Below are 17,580 nucleotides of genomic sequence, written 5' to 3'. Positions count from 1 at the left end.
CAGCCATCGCTGTTCTGGGCAACCCGGGCCAGGGTCTCCTCACCCTCACAGCAAAACATTTGTCCCCAAGATCTCATCTCAGTCTGATTTATCACAATCTGATGCTGGTTTATATCGTGCTTCGGATGTATTTGCATTCCCTGGGCAGCAGGAGCTGGCTCCGTGCACTGGGAAGGGGGCAGGGACCCACGGGTGGGCACCATCCGGGCACCACCTACCTGGGTTAAAACCAACAACAGGGGGAAAGCAAACGGTGCATTTTTCAACCCCATTAAACAGGTTGGAGGGACTCAGCACCATGCCGGATCAGCTCACGGGGCACCTGCAGTCATAGGAAACTGCGGTCCCCCTCCCTCACTGGTGATGGGCAGCGATGCCAAGCACTGGGTGGTGGGTGTTCATCACCATCTCTGCTCAGCGGTGCGTGCGGCTGAGCCCCTCGGCTCGCCAGGGCCACCATGGCCAGTAGCCAGCGATGCCAAGCACTGGGTTGTGGGTGTTCATCACCATCTCTGCTCAGCGCTGCAGGCAGCTGAGCCCCTCTGCTCACCGGGGCCGTCGTGGCCGATAGCCGGAGCGTGCCCGTGCTGTGCCACCGTGGGTCTTCCTCTTGCCGGCGTCGCCACAGCCGCGTTTCCTCCAGCGGGAGGAAACACTCCAGAAGACAAAACCCTGCCCTGTTTATCCCAGTTCTCTGGGCTCACCCTACAGCCCAGAACCGGGGCGGCCACATACCATCGGCGAGGCTGGGCTGTGCACACGGCTGCTTGCTTCACCCCAGCTCCAGCCCGTGGGGCAAGCGGAACGTGCAGTCGTGTCCTGCTCAGGGTTGTGGGACTCTTTCAAAACTGCTTCGCCTGCGTAGGGTGAAGCTGCTTAGTGGCATGGAGAGGGTCTTGATGGGCGCATCCAAGAGGACCTCTCCATTGCACGGCTGCGTGCGGCATCCCCACAGTGCAGAGAAGGGGTAGCTCATATCTGGGGGCTGCCAGCTCCGCAGGAGCACAGCAACGGGTTCCCCTGCGCTCCTGGAGCTGGATCCAGCTGAGGAGTCTCTATCGAGCCTCTATCTGGGGTGCAATGAGCCCCACAGTTCTCTGAGCCAGCTCCCCGCCCCGGTTGCACAAGCAGCTCAGGTGCTGCTGAGCAGCGCGCAAACAATCCCAGCGTGTTTACGAGCAGGCAGCACGGGCCCCTGGCTGCAGGGAGGGCATCGCCCCAGCCACCTGCATCTCCAGCTCTTGTCACCCTGCCTGATCCCAGAGAGGAAGAACAGGAGAGGCATCAACCCTCAGCCAGCCTCTCTGCAGCTCTCTGGGCACCCATTGCTGCTCATTCCCCCCAAAAAACTGCCACCAGAGCCCCCACCAAAATGCCACCACAGCACAAGGACCCTTCCCAGCACAGGCACCACCACAACGGGTCTGCCCCGTGCAGCACCTGACCCCCAGCATCTTGCAAAAGTCCTTTGGAAGAGTAAATTTGCCTTTGGAGAGCCCAGGTTGACTGGGTGCAAGAGGGATGAGATGGCCTCAGGTGGGGATTTCCTCCCCAGGGCCACCCTGAGGGACTTTAGCCCCACTGTGGGTCCTCCTGCCCCACGGGGACAGCACCCACCATGCCCTGAAAGCTGCCCTGGCACTGGGCAGCACTTCTGCTTGGGCATCTCCCCTCTCTGCCTCCTCCAGCGCACTCCGGCACGGCCCAGCAGCACCCAAAATTGTCTTCTTCCAGCAAACCATAAATCCTCTTGGAACAAAGAAGAGACCACCAGTAAGGTCTAGGGCTCATGGTGGCACAGACTGATATTTTGGGGGTTGGGGAGAGAAACTGGGGGTTCCTCCTTAGGTATTTTGAATCTATCACTTCTACTTCAGCAGCTAGATGAGCCCACGGTCATCTTCTTGGCCTAAAAAATGGGGGCCTAAAAAATGGGGGCCTAAAAACTGCACTTTGTTTTGCTTAAAGAGAAGAAAGGACAGGGTTGAACCTGACACACTGCTCCCAGCTCCAGTTTCTGCATCATCCATGCAATGAAAGATGCATCCTCCACTCACCTGTGGGAGCAGGTGGGGCTGCTTTAAGCACCCACTCCGAGGTTTTTGGGGGGCCGAGCCACAAAGGGACCCTGCATCAGTGCCCCCACCCCTTAGCGGGGATGCTCAGCCCCCACGGTGCATCCCTGCTGCCCACTCATGCCCCAGCACCACGACGTGGAGCATCGCTCCCCCCACACCAATCTGCGCCTGAACCCAAGGTCCTGCTTATCTGCAGCACAAGCATGTCTGGTGATAAGCCCAGTGATAAGATAAGGCTCCACACAGCCTCCCTGCTATCACAAACCTTTCCTCCAGCACTGCGTCCCAAGGCTGAGGAGTTTTGTGCCCCTCAAACACCCTCCCAGCAGTCTCCCCCCACGGCACATATGTAACTTCTCACTTTGATGAGCTTCAAACTCCAACTGCTGCTTCTCGTTACCAAATCAGACAATCCACTGGATTCAGGGGAGAGGGGGAGCAATAAAAACAACTCCAAAACCACACAGCAGAGCAAACAATTTGTCTGCGGAAGCCTAGGAGCAAAGCTGGGGGGCGGGATGGAGGGAGAGAGACGCACACAGCTCAAGAGGTGCAAAGAACCCAAGAGGCGCACGCAACCCAGTTGCATTAGGCTGGCAATAAAAACTGGAATTGCTAATCGTTGCTGCTCAGCCGACCTGAAAGAAGAGACGCCGCCGAGGAAAACAAACCCACGGGATGCGAGCGTGGGGCACGTGGACTTCACCCGGGGCTGGCGCACACACCTGAGCCTTCCTCGGATGACTTCTCTTCCTCCTCGCTGCCTCTCCCTTGCCTGTGCTGAGAACCAAGGGCTGAGCATCCCCCGCGGGGCGATGCTGCATCCCAGGGTGGGAGGATGCAAACGCACCCCAGGGAGGGGAGAGCTGCTCTTGGGGCCACCCCAAAAGATGGGCTCTCCCCTGGTGCCCATCCATGCCCAATCCCTTCTCCTTCCTCCCCAAATTCATCCTGGCACGGAGAGGGGAGGAGATGGGGTGGATTGGCCCATTCCCAGCATCCACACCCCTATCTCTGGCAGAGCCAGCCTGGCCTTTCAAATAGAAGGACTTGGGGGGGGGAAAAAAAAACTGAAACAACCCCCTCCCTGCTCTCCACACATGTTTGCCTCCCAGCATCCGTGCCAGGCTATAAATACCCAGCACTCCCTGTTCCAGCTGGGGGGTTGAGCAGGATCAGAGGGAAACGGTCCGGCAGGGTGGGAGGAAGGGATCGGAGAGGCGCTGGCACTGGGGGGACGTGGAGGCAATGCTGGAGCAGGGCACGGTGGCCAAAGGGCAAGCTGGACCTCGCCAGCGGTGGCCGTGCCAGCGAAGACAAGCGGGGGCGAGGCAGAGGAAATCCCCAAAGGGCCCCGGAGGCAGCGGGGCGGCTGCCAGGAGGGAGTGAAAGGCGGCGCTGATGGGCACCGGGGCAGCCTGCCAGGCTGGAGCGGGCACTGCAGGGAGCACGGCACCTCCCAGGGCCCCCAGTGCCACCGAAGGAGCAGAGCAGGAAGGGGAGAAGCGTAGAGGAGACCCCAATTTCAGGACATCCTGCTCCCCCGGTGCTCACAGAGGGGGATGCTGGCACTCGGAGGGATGCGGGGCCACGATGGGGTGGGCGATGCCCAGCGCCCCCAGTGCCACGGAACAAGCGCAGCAGGAGGGGGGCAAGCCCAGAGGAGACCCCAATTTCAGGACATCCCACCCCACGTCTCTCCATCCCACGTTGACCCCATGGCAGGCACCCACCCACACCCGAGCAGAACAGGGCTCAGGGTGCGATGTCAGGGGGAGCAGCCCAGGGCGGGGGAAGCCCTTTGAGGTGCAGCCCCACCACAGGAGTGCTACCTCATTAGAGAGCAATTACAGGCTAATTATATGATGGGAACACCCAAAGCCCGATCAGGAAGTGGGACTGCTGGGTGCCAGAGAGTGCACGCGTGCACGGACGCACACACACACACACGCTCCCCGCGACGCCTCGGGAGAGCTCAGGAGAGGAGATGGGAGACGTCAGAGGGTGGCACCCAGCCCGAGACAGGGCTCTGGCTTAAATCGTAGAATCATTGAGGTTGGAAAAGCCCTCTAAGCTCATCCAGTCTAACCATCAGCCCAATGCCACCGTGCCTGCTAAATCAAGTCCTCACAGTTTCTGAACCCCTCCGGGGATGGAGACTCCCCCACTGCCCTGGGCAGCCTCTGCCAGGGCTTCACCACCCTTTCAGTAAAGAAATTGTTCCTAACATCCAGTCTAGATCTCCCCTGGCGCAACTTGAGGCCATTTCTTCTCATCCTATTGCTTGTTACTTGGGAGAAGAATCCTCGCTGTGCTGTCCAGCTTCTCCCCACCATCCTGCAGCCTCTCAGGGGCTGAGCCAGCCCTGCCCTCCACCACAGCACCCCCTGCGCCCCCAAAACCCCAACACCTGAGCTCTGCCTCAGCAAGGAGCATCCCCATCCCACCAGCCCCATCCTCCTGCTGGTGAGATGCTGGTGCTGAGTCCTGGTCCCACTGGGATGGGAGCTGGGGGTCCACACCTGGAGATGGAGATCCACGCCTGGAGTTGGGGGATCACACAAAGAGTTGGGGGTCTAGAATGAGGGGAGACCTCATTGCTCTCTCCAACTACCTGGAAGGAGGTTGTGGAGAGGAGGGAGCTGGGCTCTTCTCCCAAGTGACAGGGGACAGGACGAGAGGGAATGGCCTCAAGCTCCACCAGGGGAGGTTTAGGTTGAACATTAGGAAAAAATTTTTTCACAGAAAGGGTCTTTGGGCGCTGGAACAGGCTGATCAGGGAGGGGGTTGAGTCACCTTCCCTGGAGGGGTTTAAGGGGCGAGGTGCTGAGGGACATGGTTTAGTGTTTGATAGGAATGGTTGGACTCAATGATCCAACGGGTCTTTTCCAACCTGGCGAATCTATGATTCTATGATTCTACACCAGGAGCTGTGGGTCCACACTCAAAAGCATCCTCCTGGGAGCCAGAGCAGCCCCACGAGCCCCCTCACAGCAGGACCTGTGGTGGCACCTGGACCAGGGCCACGCTGGCACCTCAGGGACAGGGCAACCCTGTTCTCATCCCCCCATGAGCCTGTGGCCAGGACGGCTCCTAACGGCAGGTGAACTTTAACCACATAAACAACATTCCTGCTGGCTCGTCGCCGGCACAACCCTTATCAGCAGAGGGCTAGCACAAGCCTGTCTGCAGCCTGGAGCGGCCACCAGCCCTATCACCATGCCCAAGGACACTAGGGAAGGGGACAACTTGCTAGGAATATGCAGGTCTGGTGGTCACAGGCAGGAGCTGGACCCCCATCGCCAGCACCCAGGGCTCTACCCTGTTGCCCTGTGGCTCCGTGAGTCCATCCTGGCTGGCAAAGTCCCTTGGGAATGGGGTGGGGGGGCACACATTTTGCCACCAAAACCTCCTGTGACAACAGTGGGGGGACAAGGTCACAGCAATAACAGCTCGCATCTAACAGGGAGGATGGGGACAGGATGCGCTGATGGCTGGTGAAGGGCCTGGCATCTCCTGGCACACAGGGAGAGACGGGAAACGAGCTCTTTCCTCCCCTCTGGGAACTCATCACCACGATTGCAACTGAGTGCTGGAGCCCGGAGGCCCTGGAGTTTGCACGTAGCTCTTGAAACCCTCATCTCCCTGACAAGCCGGAGAGCAGCCGGCAGCCAGAACCGGAGCTCCAAGTGGCCCCCGCGAAAGGTCACTGCGTTTGCACATTCACAAAACATGTATTTTAACAAACCAGAGGCGGGAGGAACTCTCACGCTCACTCAGAAGCTCCGGGACGATGGGCATGGCAAAGCCCAGCCCAGCCTGGCATCCCCTGGACCTGGCAAGCTGGCACCACACAACTGGCTTTATTATAATCAGACACAGGCGAAACCAGCAGATTTGTATCTCCTGCTTTTGCTTTCTGAGCCCTGAGGCTTCAAACAAATTCTCTGGAAGAATAAAGGCTGGAAAATTAGTTTCAGTGCATCAAGCAGATGGCCGGGGACTAGGGCTTTGAGGCACCTCCTGCCCCCCGAGCATCCCCTGCAAGAGGGGCAGAGCTGAGCCCCCCGCCAGGGCTGCAGGGGTCCCAACCCCAAGGACGTGGGGACGAGTGACAAGGGATGGTGACTCCAGGGGCTGCGAGAATGGAGGTGAAAAGGGAGAAGCAAGTGCCTCCAGCAGCGCTCACGTCAGGTTGAGGATGCTGAAGCTGCAAGAGCTGCTGCCCGACGCACCCCAGCCTCATCCTGCACCCATCCGCTGGACCCCGAGAAGCACAAAAAGCCACAACCTCTCCCCTGCCAAACCACCTGAGGATTTTCCACTGCTGGAAGTGAATCCTGTAACCGCAGAGAGGGACAGGAGGGGTGGCTGGGCTGAGCCACAGGCATGAGTGAACAACCACGCTGAGCCCACGGGGAGCCACAGCCGGGCTCGCCCTCACCAGCCCCAACTTTGAATCCACCCGCTCTGGGCTGTAATTAGCCTTTGCCCATCAGAGCACAGGCACCGCACCTCCCACCCACCAGCTCAGCACCCATCGTGGAGAGTCCTGGACCTCCTACCCTTGCCAGGCTCCTCCAAACCCTCCTGGGTGCCCAGCCAGGACGTGGGGTGCACGGCTGCTGGGGGCAATGCCAGTAGGATGGAGTTTGCAAGCGATCTCCCCCTGAAATACGGGATGCCCAGCATGCACACAAACTTCATCCTCACCTGGCACTCAGCACAGTCCCCGTGGGGGGCCCAGCACCCCAGGAAGGATGCTGAGCCACGGCATCAGCACCCACTGCATCACCCAGGGGTGCAGCAGCTCTGCTGCTCGAGCCGGTGCTCCGGGACCCGGTGAGCGCGGTGCTCGCCGTGCCAGCTCGTGCAGAACCAGCCGAGCAGGGCTGGGAGGCACCTGCTGGCGCTGCCAGACTGGTCTTGGCTGTCCTACCAGGTACCAACCACAGACAGGAGCTCGACCCACATCATCCTCCGGGTCTCCGGAGCAGGAGCGACACTCTCCGGCTGCACCCCAACCCAGGCGATGCCGATGCCAGAAGCCGCAGGCGGTAGCCACGCACCTATTCCCACCGCAATGCCAAGTAGCCCTTACCTGGCAGTTGGTAGCCACGCACCTATTCCCACCGCGGTGCCAAGTGGCCCTTACCAGGCGCGATGGTCCAGGCCCTGGCAGCACCGATGCTGAGGTGGCCGCGCTGCTGCTGCTGCTGGTTACGTAAAGAAGCCTTGGAGGAGAGCTCTGGCTCCAAGTTGTCGGCGACAGCAGGCAGGCAGAGAGGAACAACAGCCTCTCGCTGCACGCACAGCCCTGTCAGCAGCAGCAGTGGGAGGAAGATGGGTGCCGGAGCAGGATGCGGGAGGATGCTCTCTGCTCACTGAGCGAGCCGCGGGGACAAATCCAACCCCACTTCCCAGTCCCCCAGGAGCTATGAGGATGGGGAGGGATGGTACCTGGGAAGAGGAGATGGTGAGAGCGGAGGGGACAGGCTGAGCCCTGCGTCGGCCGGATCCTGCTTCCCTGCTCCGAGAACAAAGGGCTGCACTGGAGAGGGCGGCCACGTAATTACCAGTGGGACTTGGGGGCTCGGAGCAGCTGAGCTGCCACCAGAGTCCTGCAGAGCAGGGATGACAACTCTGCTTTAAATAATGAGAGGAGCATCACGCGGCTGTTTTGAGACCCAGGATGGTGGAAGAAAACCCTGAACTGCCCCAATCTGCCAGGCTGGAGCAGCAGGGCAGGCAGGGAGATGGTGAAAGGGGATCATCACCAGCACAGCCCAGGGTGTTTATGATAGCATGCCAGGCACACACAAAAGCCATCTCATTATCCCCTAATTAGTGCTTTGCCAGCTCCTGCAATTAACACTCATGCAAATGGCTGTTGTTGAGGTAAACAGAGGGTTAGAAGCACCCTAGAGAGCTGGAGGTCCTGGCAGGGCGCAGACCACCCATGGGCATGCACCGAGGAGCTGGTAGCCCAGGTGCTGAGCCCAGGAGGGTCTGATCCTCCTCCTTGAGCCCCTCACCTGCTCCAGGAGAACCTACCGGGATGCCAAGCCCTGCACGGGAGCTGGAAGGACCTTGTGAGGCTGGTGGCACTGCCCAGAGCATCCCTGAGGAGCAGGACATCACCCAGCACCACGCGGCAAGGAAAGGAGGAGAAACTTTCTCCCAAGCTCAGCCTGTGACTTCAGAGCAGCCAGGGTTGGACTCCAGGCTGTGGGTCCTGCCTTGAAGGTGGCCAAGCCACACCTCCCCCTGCACAGCAAGGTGTTTATTCGAAAGTTTTCTCCTTTAGGAACATCAAAGGGAAAGCAGTCACCCAGGTCTTACATGGCCTTTCTCCAGCTGACCCAGAAACATGGATCAAGAGCCGTCTCATCCCTTAATTGAGAAGTTGGTGACTTTGAATCTTTATTAAAGAGCTTTAGTGAATTCACAGATTAAGGGCACAGGCGGCCACTGCCATCATCCAACCTGATTCCCCGCATACCACGGCCGGAGCAACCTCACCCTGCAGCCCAGAACCACCCTGGAAATCAGCAGGACCCCAACCTGCCTAGGAGGAAACAACCCATTCCCAGGGTATTTTCCAGCTTTGGATGCTGGAAGGAGCAGGCAGGGGGATGTCAGACAATGTGTGCCCCCTCCCTTTTCCCTGCAGGTCACCTCTGCCCCATCATCCCACGCCAGGGGATGCTCCACAGCAATTCTAGGAACTCAGGGATGGGTTTGCAGAGCAGGGCTGGCAGGGCACAAGGCACTCGCCTTCCCACCCCTCGGAGGTGCCTGTGGGGCGGTGGGAAGGGGCTGAAGCCGGAGCAGAGCTTTCCCCAGGTGGGTGCAGGGCTGCCAGATCCCAGGGAAAAAAAAAAAACAAAAAAAAAAACAGGCTAAAGAGGAGACGGCAAATTCCTCAATGTACTATTTCTGCCTGCTGCGGCTTATCATGTTTCAAGCGAAGGAAAACAGAAGAGGGGGATGCTACTACAAATGCTTGAGAGAGAGAGGAGCAGCCAAGGAGCTGTGCTCTCCCCTCCAGCGAGCAAAGACTGGAGAAATCCCCAGCCCAGCTGCCTCGCAGGGGCACAGATGGAGCAGAAACCAACCCAAACCCTTGCCCCGCTGCTCAGGGTTCAGGGGATCAAGCCCCACGCTGCTCGTCGGGGTTGATCTTCGTGCCTGATGGTGCCAGGCCTGGCTGCAGAGCTGTGGCTGGCACACAGGGTGATGCTGGAGCATCCTCCCCGCGTCGGGGAGCAGCCCGAGGGGCACGGCCGCTGCTACCCTCGCTGCAAAGCCCACTCGATGCACTCATCCCAGCGGTGCCAGGCGTGGAGCTCACCCTCCTGCCTGCTCCTGCCCGTCCCTCCTCATCTCTGCCAGCCCAGCGGCTGCTCCCGACGGTTTCTATGGGAACTCAGGAGGAAAACACGGATTCGAGCAAGACCAGTGCCAGCCCTGGCAAGCCCAAAGCCAGGAGGCGAGCTGCCCCATCACGAGGACCCTCGATCAGGACAGCAAGGACCCTTTCCACAGCCCCTCTCCCCAAGGGGACTGGGACCACCAGGGATGCAAGCAGGGAGCCAGGATGGTGCTGGTGGCCCTTGCGGTGAGTGGGGGGGTGCTGGACTGCAACCCCCCCCCAGCCAGAGGGGACAGGCTTTGCGCTCGCCATGTGATTTTAGCAAACACTCAAGAATTTTAATGCCTCGGCTACCCCCTCTCTGGGAATCCTAATCCCAGCTCTGGCTCTGGGGGGGTGGGATGGAGCTGGGCATCCCCCAGCCTCGGCTCCTGGCAGGCGGAGGAGGGAAGGAGGCTCAGGACCACACAGGGAAGCCCCAACCTCTCCTGGTGGAGAGAAGGGGCAGATCCGAGCGGGATGCGAGCTCTCCTTCCCCCAAGTCAAACCCCAGCGGGGTTCAGGGGAAGGAATCAGCGTGGCTGCACATACACAGCACAGTGTGCGTGCACACGCGTGTGCGTGGCTGAGCAACACAGGACAAGCCATACTGGGAGCTATGGGGCTGGGAACAGTCCCCGCTCCTACCCTGCGCTCAGCCTTCGGGATGCACAGCGGGATGCAGACGCTTTTGACGTGAAGAAGTGGGAGAAACCAACGGGTGCTGCCGATTGCTGCCTGCAGAGCCAGCACGCAGCGCCGCAAACAGCATCGCCTGCTTGGAAGGATGCCTTCCCCCAGCAAATACCACCCTGGTTCCCTCCATGCTCGGTCCCTGGCAAGCCTATCTGCACCCTTCCACCCCTAGGATGGCCACGTATCCCATTCCCATCGCAGATTCCCTCCCGTTTCCTCGCGTGGAGGGAGCACCCAGGGCTCCAGCAGCCATCTGGAGCGGGGAGCTGGCCCCCAGCACCCAAGGGAGCGCGGCACACGTCACGGGCACCACGGCACAGCCCACAGGGGATGGCAGAGCCCCCACAAAGGGGTGATGGAAGGGCTGTTCCTCCCTCCGCAGAGGGCCACGGCGGTCGGAACAGGGGTCCCTGCCAGTTCCCAAGGGAGGATGGCCTGGGGTGGCCAATCCAGCCCCTTCCGCCGGGGTTTAATTGACTCGTGGCGTATTTAATATTCCCCGTCATGTGATGAATCAGACCCTGTGCCTTCAGATCTAAGAGCGGCACAACAAAGCTGCGATTGACTGCTCGGGGCAGCGGCTGCGGCTCGCGCATCGTCTCCAGCACCGCCAGCCACCTCGATGCAAGGGAGGCCAAGCAACCCCAGCATCTCGCAGGCAGCTTTGCATCCTTCGCTCTTGCTCTCCGCCAAGGAGGGGGAGCCTGGCTCTCTGCTAGCAAGCAGGCAGGAGCTGCAAAGCCCAGGGAAGCGCTCAAATCCCTGGGAAGCGCCAGACATAGACATTTTGGGCTCCATCCATCTCAGCCCAGCTTGGCTGCGACCTCAGCAAAGCACCCAGCCATGGGGTCCAGCCCAGAACTGGGGGGTCTGGGCCATGCAAGCTCCTGGTCACCGTCACGGGGGTTTGGGGGTGCTGAGCCATGGGTCCAAACGCTGTGTCTCTCCTGAAGCTTTGGTGCAGCGGAGTCCAAGCCCAGGGGTCTGCGTGCACCCCCCAGCACACGAACCCACTGCAGGGACAGCTTGGGGGTCTGGGGACACAACCCAGCACCCAAACCCACCACGGGGACAGCTCAGGGATCCTCATATTTCACCAAAAAGCGTATCAGGGAGGGCAGGGGGAGCTTCATCCCCATCCCCTCAGGCAGCTGGGAGGTGCTGGCTCTGCAGCGCACCCCGCTCTGGGCATGGGGGTGCACTCAGCGCACACCGCTTTGGCATTGGGTGCATTCGGGGCACCCTGTTTGGGGCCCCTGTGTCCATGGGGTGCATTCGGGGCAGCCCACAGGAGATGGGAACCCCCCCAGCTGCAGCACAGGTGTCCCCCCGACCCCTTCCCAGCACACGGGATGATGAGAGGATGCTCTGCCGCGAGGAAGAGGAGGAGGAAGAGCAAGAGGAAGAGGAGGAGGAGGAAGGGAGCCGCGGTGCGGGCACTCACCGTGCTGGGAGGGCAGCGACCGAGCCCCCCCGTCCCCCCCGCTGCCTACGGGCTCAGCATCCTCCGGGCCGGGCTCAGCATCCTCCGGGCCGGTCCCAGCCGGAGCCGGAGCCGCATCCCGAGCTGGAGCCGGAGCTGGGCATGCTCGGGGGCTGCCGAGCTGCACGTGATGCCGAGCTGGCACCGAGCACGGAGAGAGGCGGGGGGTGTGGGGGGGAAGCCGCTCCCACCGCCCCCGCCCCGCCGCATCCCCCCGCCGGTCCCCCCGGGGCTCCGCACCGCCCGCCCCCTGCATCACTTGGAGGATGGGGGGAGCGCGCCCCCATCCTGCATCCCCAGGGGGGCAGCCTGGACCACACCGCCAGCCCGCACCCCCTTGCATCAATCGGGGGGAGCCGCGACCGTGCTGCAACCCCCCCCCGCGATCCCGCTTCTGCATCACTTGGGGGGGGGCGTGATCACATCGCTCCCCTCTGCATCACTTTGGGAGCCGCCACCGTGCTGCTCCCCCCCATCCCTGCATCATTTGGACGATGGGGGACACGCACACAACACACTGACCCCCCCCTCCCTGCATCATTTGGACGATGGGGGACACACACACCACACTGACCCCCCCTTCCCTGCATCATTTGGATGATGGGGGACACACACCATACTGACCGCCCCCCTCCTCCTGCACACGTCCTGCATCCCCAGGGGAGCAGCCTGGACCACAACGCCAGCCTGCATCCCCCTGCATCAACTGGGGGGAGCCACAACCATCCTGCCCCTGCCTTGCATCACCTTGGGGGGGGGTCCATGACTGTGCTGCCCCCCCTGCAGCATTTGGGGGGGGGGTCCATGACATTGCTGCTCCCCCTACATCACTTGGGGAAGCCGCAGTTTTGCAGAGCCTGGACCACAACATCAGCCTGCATCCCCCTGCATCGCTTGGGGTTGGGGAGGGGACACCACGCTGCCCCCCCACACATCCTGCATCCCCAGGGGAGCAGCCTGGACCCTGCTGCCAGCCTGCATCCCCCTGCAGCACTTGGGGAGAGCTGCAACTGCACTGCCCTCCCCTCCCCCTGCAGCCCTTGGGGGTTGCAGCAGGGATTTGCGCTCCCCTCCTGCATCCCAGCATCATGAGGGCAGCCCAGATCATGCTTCTTCTTGCGTCCCGCATCCCTCTGGGCAGAGGAGCCCACCAGTTCCCAGCCAGGCCCGTGGGACCCGCTGCAGCGGGTCAGGCAGCACGCCCAGGCTCTGCGCCCCAGTCTCCCTGCCTGCAGGGAGGATGCAGCACACACAGGACGGGCAGCAAAAACATCTCCCTAACCACAGCTTGATCTCTGGAGCACAAAGGCCATCACTGCACCCCCCCAGGCCAAGCTGAGAGCCAGCGACGGGGCAGACAGAGCTGGCAGGACCCTTCCCCAGCCCTGCTCAGGCCCCCAGCCTCGGCCCCGTGGCAGGATGACCCCGGGCTGCGGAGTTGGGTGCTTGCAGAGGTGCTGGGGAGCTGCAGTTGCCAGCCCTACAGCAATGGCACCGTGCCCCGATCTATGGCACTGCCCTACTTCTGCCTGTCCGAGCCAGCAGGCAGCACACCCGGAGGCTCAGACCCTGCCGCACGCAGGGATCCTTCATCCTCCGCAGTCGAGCTGGCGTGGGACAGACGTGGGCTTTCCACCGAAGAAAAGCCGGCGGCTGCCCTTGATCCTATAATCTCCCCATTAGCCACACGGCATTAGGGGCTGGGGAGGGGGTGGCTTTCACTGGGTGCTCCTCTCTCCTTCCCCCCTGCCAGCCCCTGCACCCCCAGTGCTATTGAAGCATCTTCTCTCCGAGGTCATTGTCCCCAGCCATTTGGGGGGGACTGGGGTGGCTCTGCATCTTCCTGCTGCCCAGGAGAACCCCGGGAACTGAAAACCAGCCTGGGAAAACCACGAGGAACTGGGAAGCTGGGCTGCTTTTGGGGGAGCCCCCCAGCTCAGGCAGGCAGCCCCCAGCACCAGCGGCTGGGGACCAGTCGCTATTCCTGATGGAGACAAGGTCTGTGGTGCTGCTGCATCCGCTCCCAGCTGCGTCTCAGCCCGAAGCTGCAGACGCTGCAGGGCCTTTTCCTTCAGCAGGCAGGAAGAGGATGGAAAAGAGAGCCCTTTTCCAGGAGCACCCAGCCAGACCACAGGGCTGGGTGCTTGCCCTCCCACCCCCTGGGCTCAGCCCAGGCGGGAGGGCGCCCAGCATCGCGCGCAGCCAGCGGTTCCTTCCCTGCAGCCGGGCCCTGCACACGTGTGCAGCAACGTGCAGGGCATGCACCGCGGCGCCAGCCTCAATGCCACCTTGTGGGTGCTGCGGCAAAGGCAGCAGCCAGCGCAGCCCGACACAGCGGGGCGAAGGGGAGCAGCTCCCCGTCGGAGACCCCCAACTCCAGCCCAGACCCTCTCCCCACCCCACTGGGTTGTTCCCAGCCTGGGGAATCACCGGCACGGGGAACACGTTGAGCGCGCGGCAGTGATGGCAGCGGGGGCAAACGGCTGCTGCGACGGAGAAGCATCACAACCACGCAGCTCCAACCTGATCGGGAGGTTCACTCCCACAGCCCTCGCCCAGCAAGCCTCGCTGCCAGCGACGTTTTCAGCTGCACGACTCAAACCTGGGGCTGCTTCAAGGACACCTTGGCTCTGCGCGACAGATTAGACCGGATAATCCCGGTTCTTTCCTCTAGCTCTCAGCCCACCTTGAGATCTTTGCTCTTGCCGGGTTTACTGCTCTCTGAGCACACCTAGGAAGCTCGGTGCGTGCCCGATAGGGACAGGCTCAAAGATCCTGGCTCAAACACCCTCACCCAGCAGGACCCGGAGCTCTGCGTGACGCGAGGCGGCAGTGGTAGCTCAGACTGTCTAGACACAAGTATCACCCCACCAAGGTCCCAGTTCCTGGACTGGAGGCAAGGAGGGGGCAGGAGACAATGAGAAACAACCCGCTGGGATGAACCAAGGCGTTTGGAGCAATGCCTGGGGCCGGATCCTCATCGAGTTATGCGTCTTGAGTTACGCGTTTGTCCCACAGCCAGCTGTGTGCCCCGGGCAGCACACGCACCAGGGACCCTTTGCACCTCTGAGCTCCTTCCCACAAGGGTAGGGTGCTGTGGGGTCCCGGAGGAGGCCCCCACTAGTCTCCAAAGGACCTTTCCCTGAGGAAAGATGCAGGGAGGGGGCTGGCTGGCTCACCCACACCACCCTGGAGCTCCCAGAGCCCTCAGCAGAGACATTTGCATCTGAAGGAGTGAGCGCAGGAGCTCCCTTGTGCACAGGGAAGGGTAAGATTCACCTGCCCCAGCAGCACTGGTTGCAGGATCCAGGGGCAGGATGCAGCTCAGAGCTGGGTTTGGTCTCTGCTAATTACGCACAGGGACTGCCACGGACGGGCAGTGATGGGTAACTCCAGCCTGGCCTCAGTGCTGTGCCGGCACGAGCTTCAGCCCTCGGCTAAAGCCCAAGTGTGCAGGTCTCACTCATCACAGCATCCAAGCAGCCTCTGAGACACGGCCACGCACTCATCTACCAAACCCAACACGCTGCTTTCTCTCCAGCCAGCAGGAGCTTCAATTTGTTCAGCTGCTGGGACCACGGAACCATCACAGCCACATCCAGCTCTGGACGAGGCACAGCAGGGGCGCAGACACCATCCCACCCACCAGACCCCAACATGCTTGGACTGTGTCCCCGTTCTTTAGCAAGTGCTATGCTCCAAAGCCTCTCAAACCACATCTTCACTGTCCCGGTCCTCCACAAGGCTGGATGACAGCAGCCTGTGTGAGCGTTTTGGTAGCAGCTACCTCTGGGCAGAGACAAATGCAGGGAGGTGCATCCTCCAAGGGAGGCAGAAGCTCCTCCTTGCAGCCCCATCTCACTTACTTGATGAAGTAGAGGCTGCCATGCACCGTGGTGTCCACCTCCCAGCCTCGGGGCAGCCCTGGAAGGACAGGAGAGAAGCAGGGATCACCCTCCTTTGCCACACAACACAGCCCCTGCCCTCCCTGCCCGTGCACTGCGGTGTTGCAGACCTTTCTAGGGATTTGCAGCCTGATGGTTCGTAATGCCAGGAGGAGACCCCTTGCAGTAGGCAGCACAGGAGAAGACAGGAACGCATGAGCAGGGAGCCATGGGATGGTCACGACACTCGTGAGGTGACACTCTCATACTCTCCGAGTGGGTTTCTAAAGAAGTGTGGGATCCCTCCCCACCAGCATCAGGTCTCAGAGACCAGAGGGAGCCTCTCTGTGGAAGGAGACTCTTAAAGGCCTACCAAGAACATCTCTCCAGCTAGAAACCCCGTGCCTGAGGGATGCAGCATCGCCTCGTGCATCCTTCAACAGCTCCCAGTCCTCCCCAAGCTGCTCCCACCAGCTCAACTTCTCGGGTCTCCTGGCATTTCTGAAGGATTCACCCCTCGCCTCCTGATCCTGACTAGTGTCTGGGGAGGACAGAGAGCAAATTCTGAGACCCGGGAGCCACCCCCCCCTTACCTGCGCAGGAGAAGTGCCCGCTCTGGATGGCGTAGCCCGTGCCGGGGTGCACCCAGCTCGTGGACTTGGTTTCATCGCTGTGAAAGACAAAGCGTGGGGCTGTCAGCACCCGCGGGGGCCGGGGGAGCCCCCTTCCCATTGCCAAGGAAGGATCTTTGCAACACAGGTTCGTTTTCCCAGCCAAAGGAACGTAAAGATGGGATTTTAGGGAAAGAGGGGAACGGCATCCACCAGGGGTGGTGATTCCCAAGGAGAGAGAAGTAGAGGCAAAGGAGAGATGCCCATGAGTGACAGCAAAGCAGAGGTTGTAGAAGGGGGTAGCAATTTTTCTCAGCCCAGATTAAGCCCCCCACCCACTATAGTCCCCCAACCATGCACCCGGCTCCCCCCGCACCCCAATTTAAGCCCCCTCTGTGCCAGCTGCCCGGCAGGACCGTACTTGATGAAGAAGATGCGCCCGTCCCCGCAGACACCGTAGGTCCACCTGCCCGGCAGGTCCAGCCAGTCGATGTCATCCCCCATGGGGACAAGGATGAAGGGACTCGGGTGCAGAGAGGAGGGACGGCACCCGGCTTGGGAAGCGTCAACCGCCTCCCGATTCTACCCCCACCCCACCAGGAGCAACCACTTGCTCAGCTCAGACCTTCCACCCAGACTCTGTTCCCTGCGAATAACCAAGGAGGGAGGGAAAGAGGAAAAAAAAAAAAATCCCAACCAAACCCATCAAGTTAACCCTCTCCGAGCCAGGTTGCCACCCCGCCTGCGAGCTGGGGTTCAGAGGGCATCCTCCCAGCGCCACGCACGGCTCTCGGAATGACTCTTCGGGGCTAGCCCGTCACAGCTTCCTGCACTGCCTACTCGGTGTAATTACCGTCAATTAACTCGGGGTGAGTAATTATGGTGTTGTTACTTCCCTCTCCTGTTCAATTTTAAACAATGTCAAATTCTTCTCCCCGTCTGATCTGGCGGCCAAGCCGAGGCAGAATGTAGGGCACCCCGATGACTATCGGCAGCGCTCTCGGAGCTGCCCACTGGGGATTTTCTCTCGCCGCGTTCTTAGCCGTCAATTAAATGTCTTTCAAGGGGAAAGGTGGGGTCTGGGAGGCACCTGGGCTGGTTGACTGGGAAGGAGGCAATTGCCCTCGTGCCTCAACGGCGCCTTTGTCAGGCTTTGTAAGGGAGAAAGATGCTTGGTCAGGAGAGGGCTGGGAGCTGGAAAGAAAGGAGCTGGACCGCAGAGTAGGGAGGAAAGGGCTTGCTCTGCTGAGCTGAAATGAAGTCATAGAATCATGGAATGATTTGGATTGCATTGGATTAGATTGGATTGGATTGGATTGGATTGGATTGCATTGCATTGGAAGGGACCTCAAAGCCCATCCAGTTCCATCCCCTGCCATGGGCAGGGACACCTCCCATGGGATCAGGGGCTCCA

General features: G+C 60.9%; 1 protein-coding gene across 9 annotated transcripts in view; it reads right to left on the bottom strand.

Annotated features, from left to right (window-relative positions):
- Window positions 1–16,713, bottom strand: part of PLEKHA6 (pleckstrin homology domain containing A6) — a 55,089-nt gene extending 38,376 nt beyond the window's left edge. For 3 of the 9 annotated variants that reach the window (XM_069876054.1, XM_069876056.1, XM_069876057.1), the window contains exons 1-3: window positions 16,588–16,709; window positions 16,149–16,225; window positions 15,538–15,595 (exon numbers count right to left, since the gene is read on the bottom strand). In XM_069876054.1, coding sequence (XP_069732155.1) covers window positions 15,538–15,595; window positions 16,149–16,225; window positions 16,588–16,670 — 218 coding nt within the window. In that variant the 5' untranslated portion in view covers window positions 16,671–16,709. Of the gene's footprint in view, window positions 1–11,632; window positions 11,693–15,537; window positions 15,596–16,148; window positions 16,226–16,587 lie in introns of those variants that run through there. The other 6 variants (XM_069876055.1, XM_069876058.1, XM_069876059.1 and 3 more) reach the window with 6 other exon arrangements.
- Between the last annotated feature and the right edge of the window lie 867 nt (window positions 16,714–17,580).

This window comes from Phaenicophaeus curvirostris, chromosome 24 (assembly GCF_032191515.1).
Source record: "Phaenicophaeus curvirostris isolate KB17595 chromosome 24, BPBGC_Pcur_1.0, whole genome shotgun sequence".
NCBI classification, from domain to species: Eukaryota; Metazoa; Chordata; class Aves; order Cuculiformes; family Cuculidae; genus Phaenicophaeus; species Phaenicophaeus curvirostris.
Note: the sequence above shows the minus strand (reverse complement) of the source record. Positions and strands in the feature narration are given on the sequence as shown.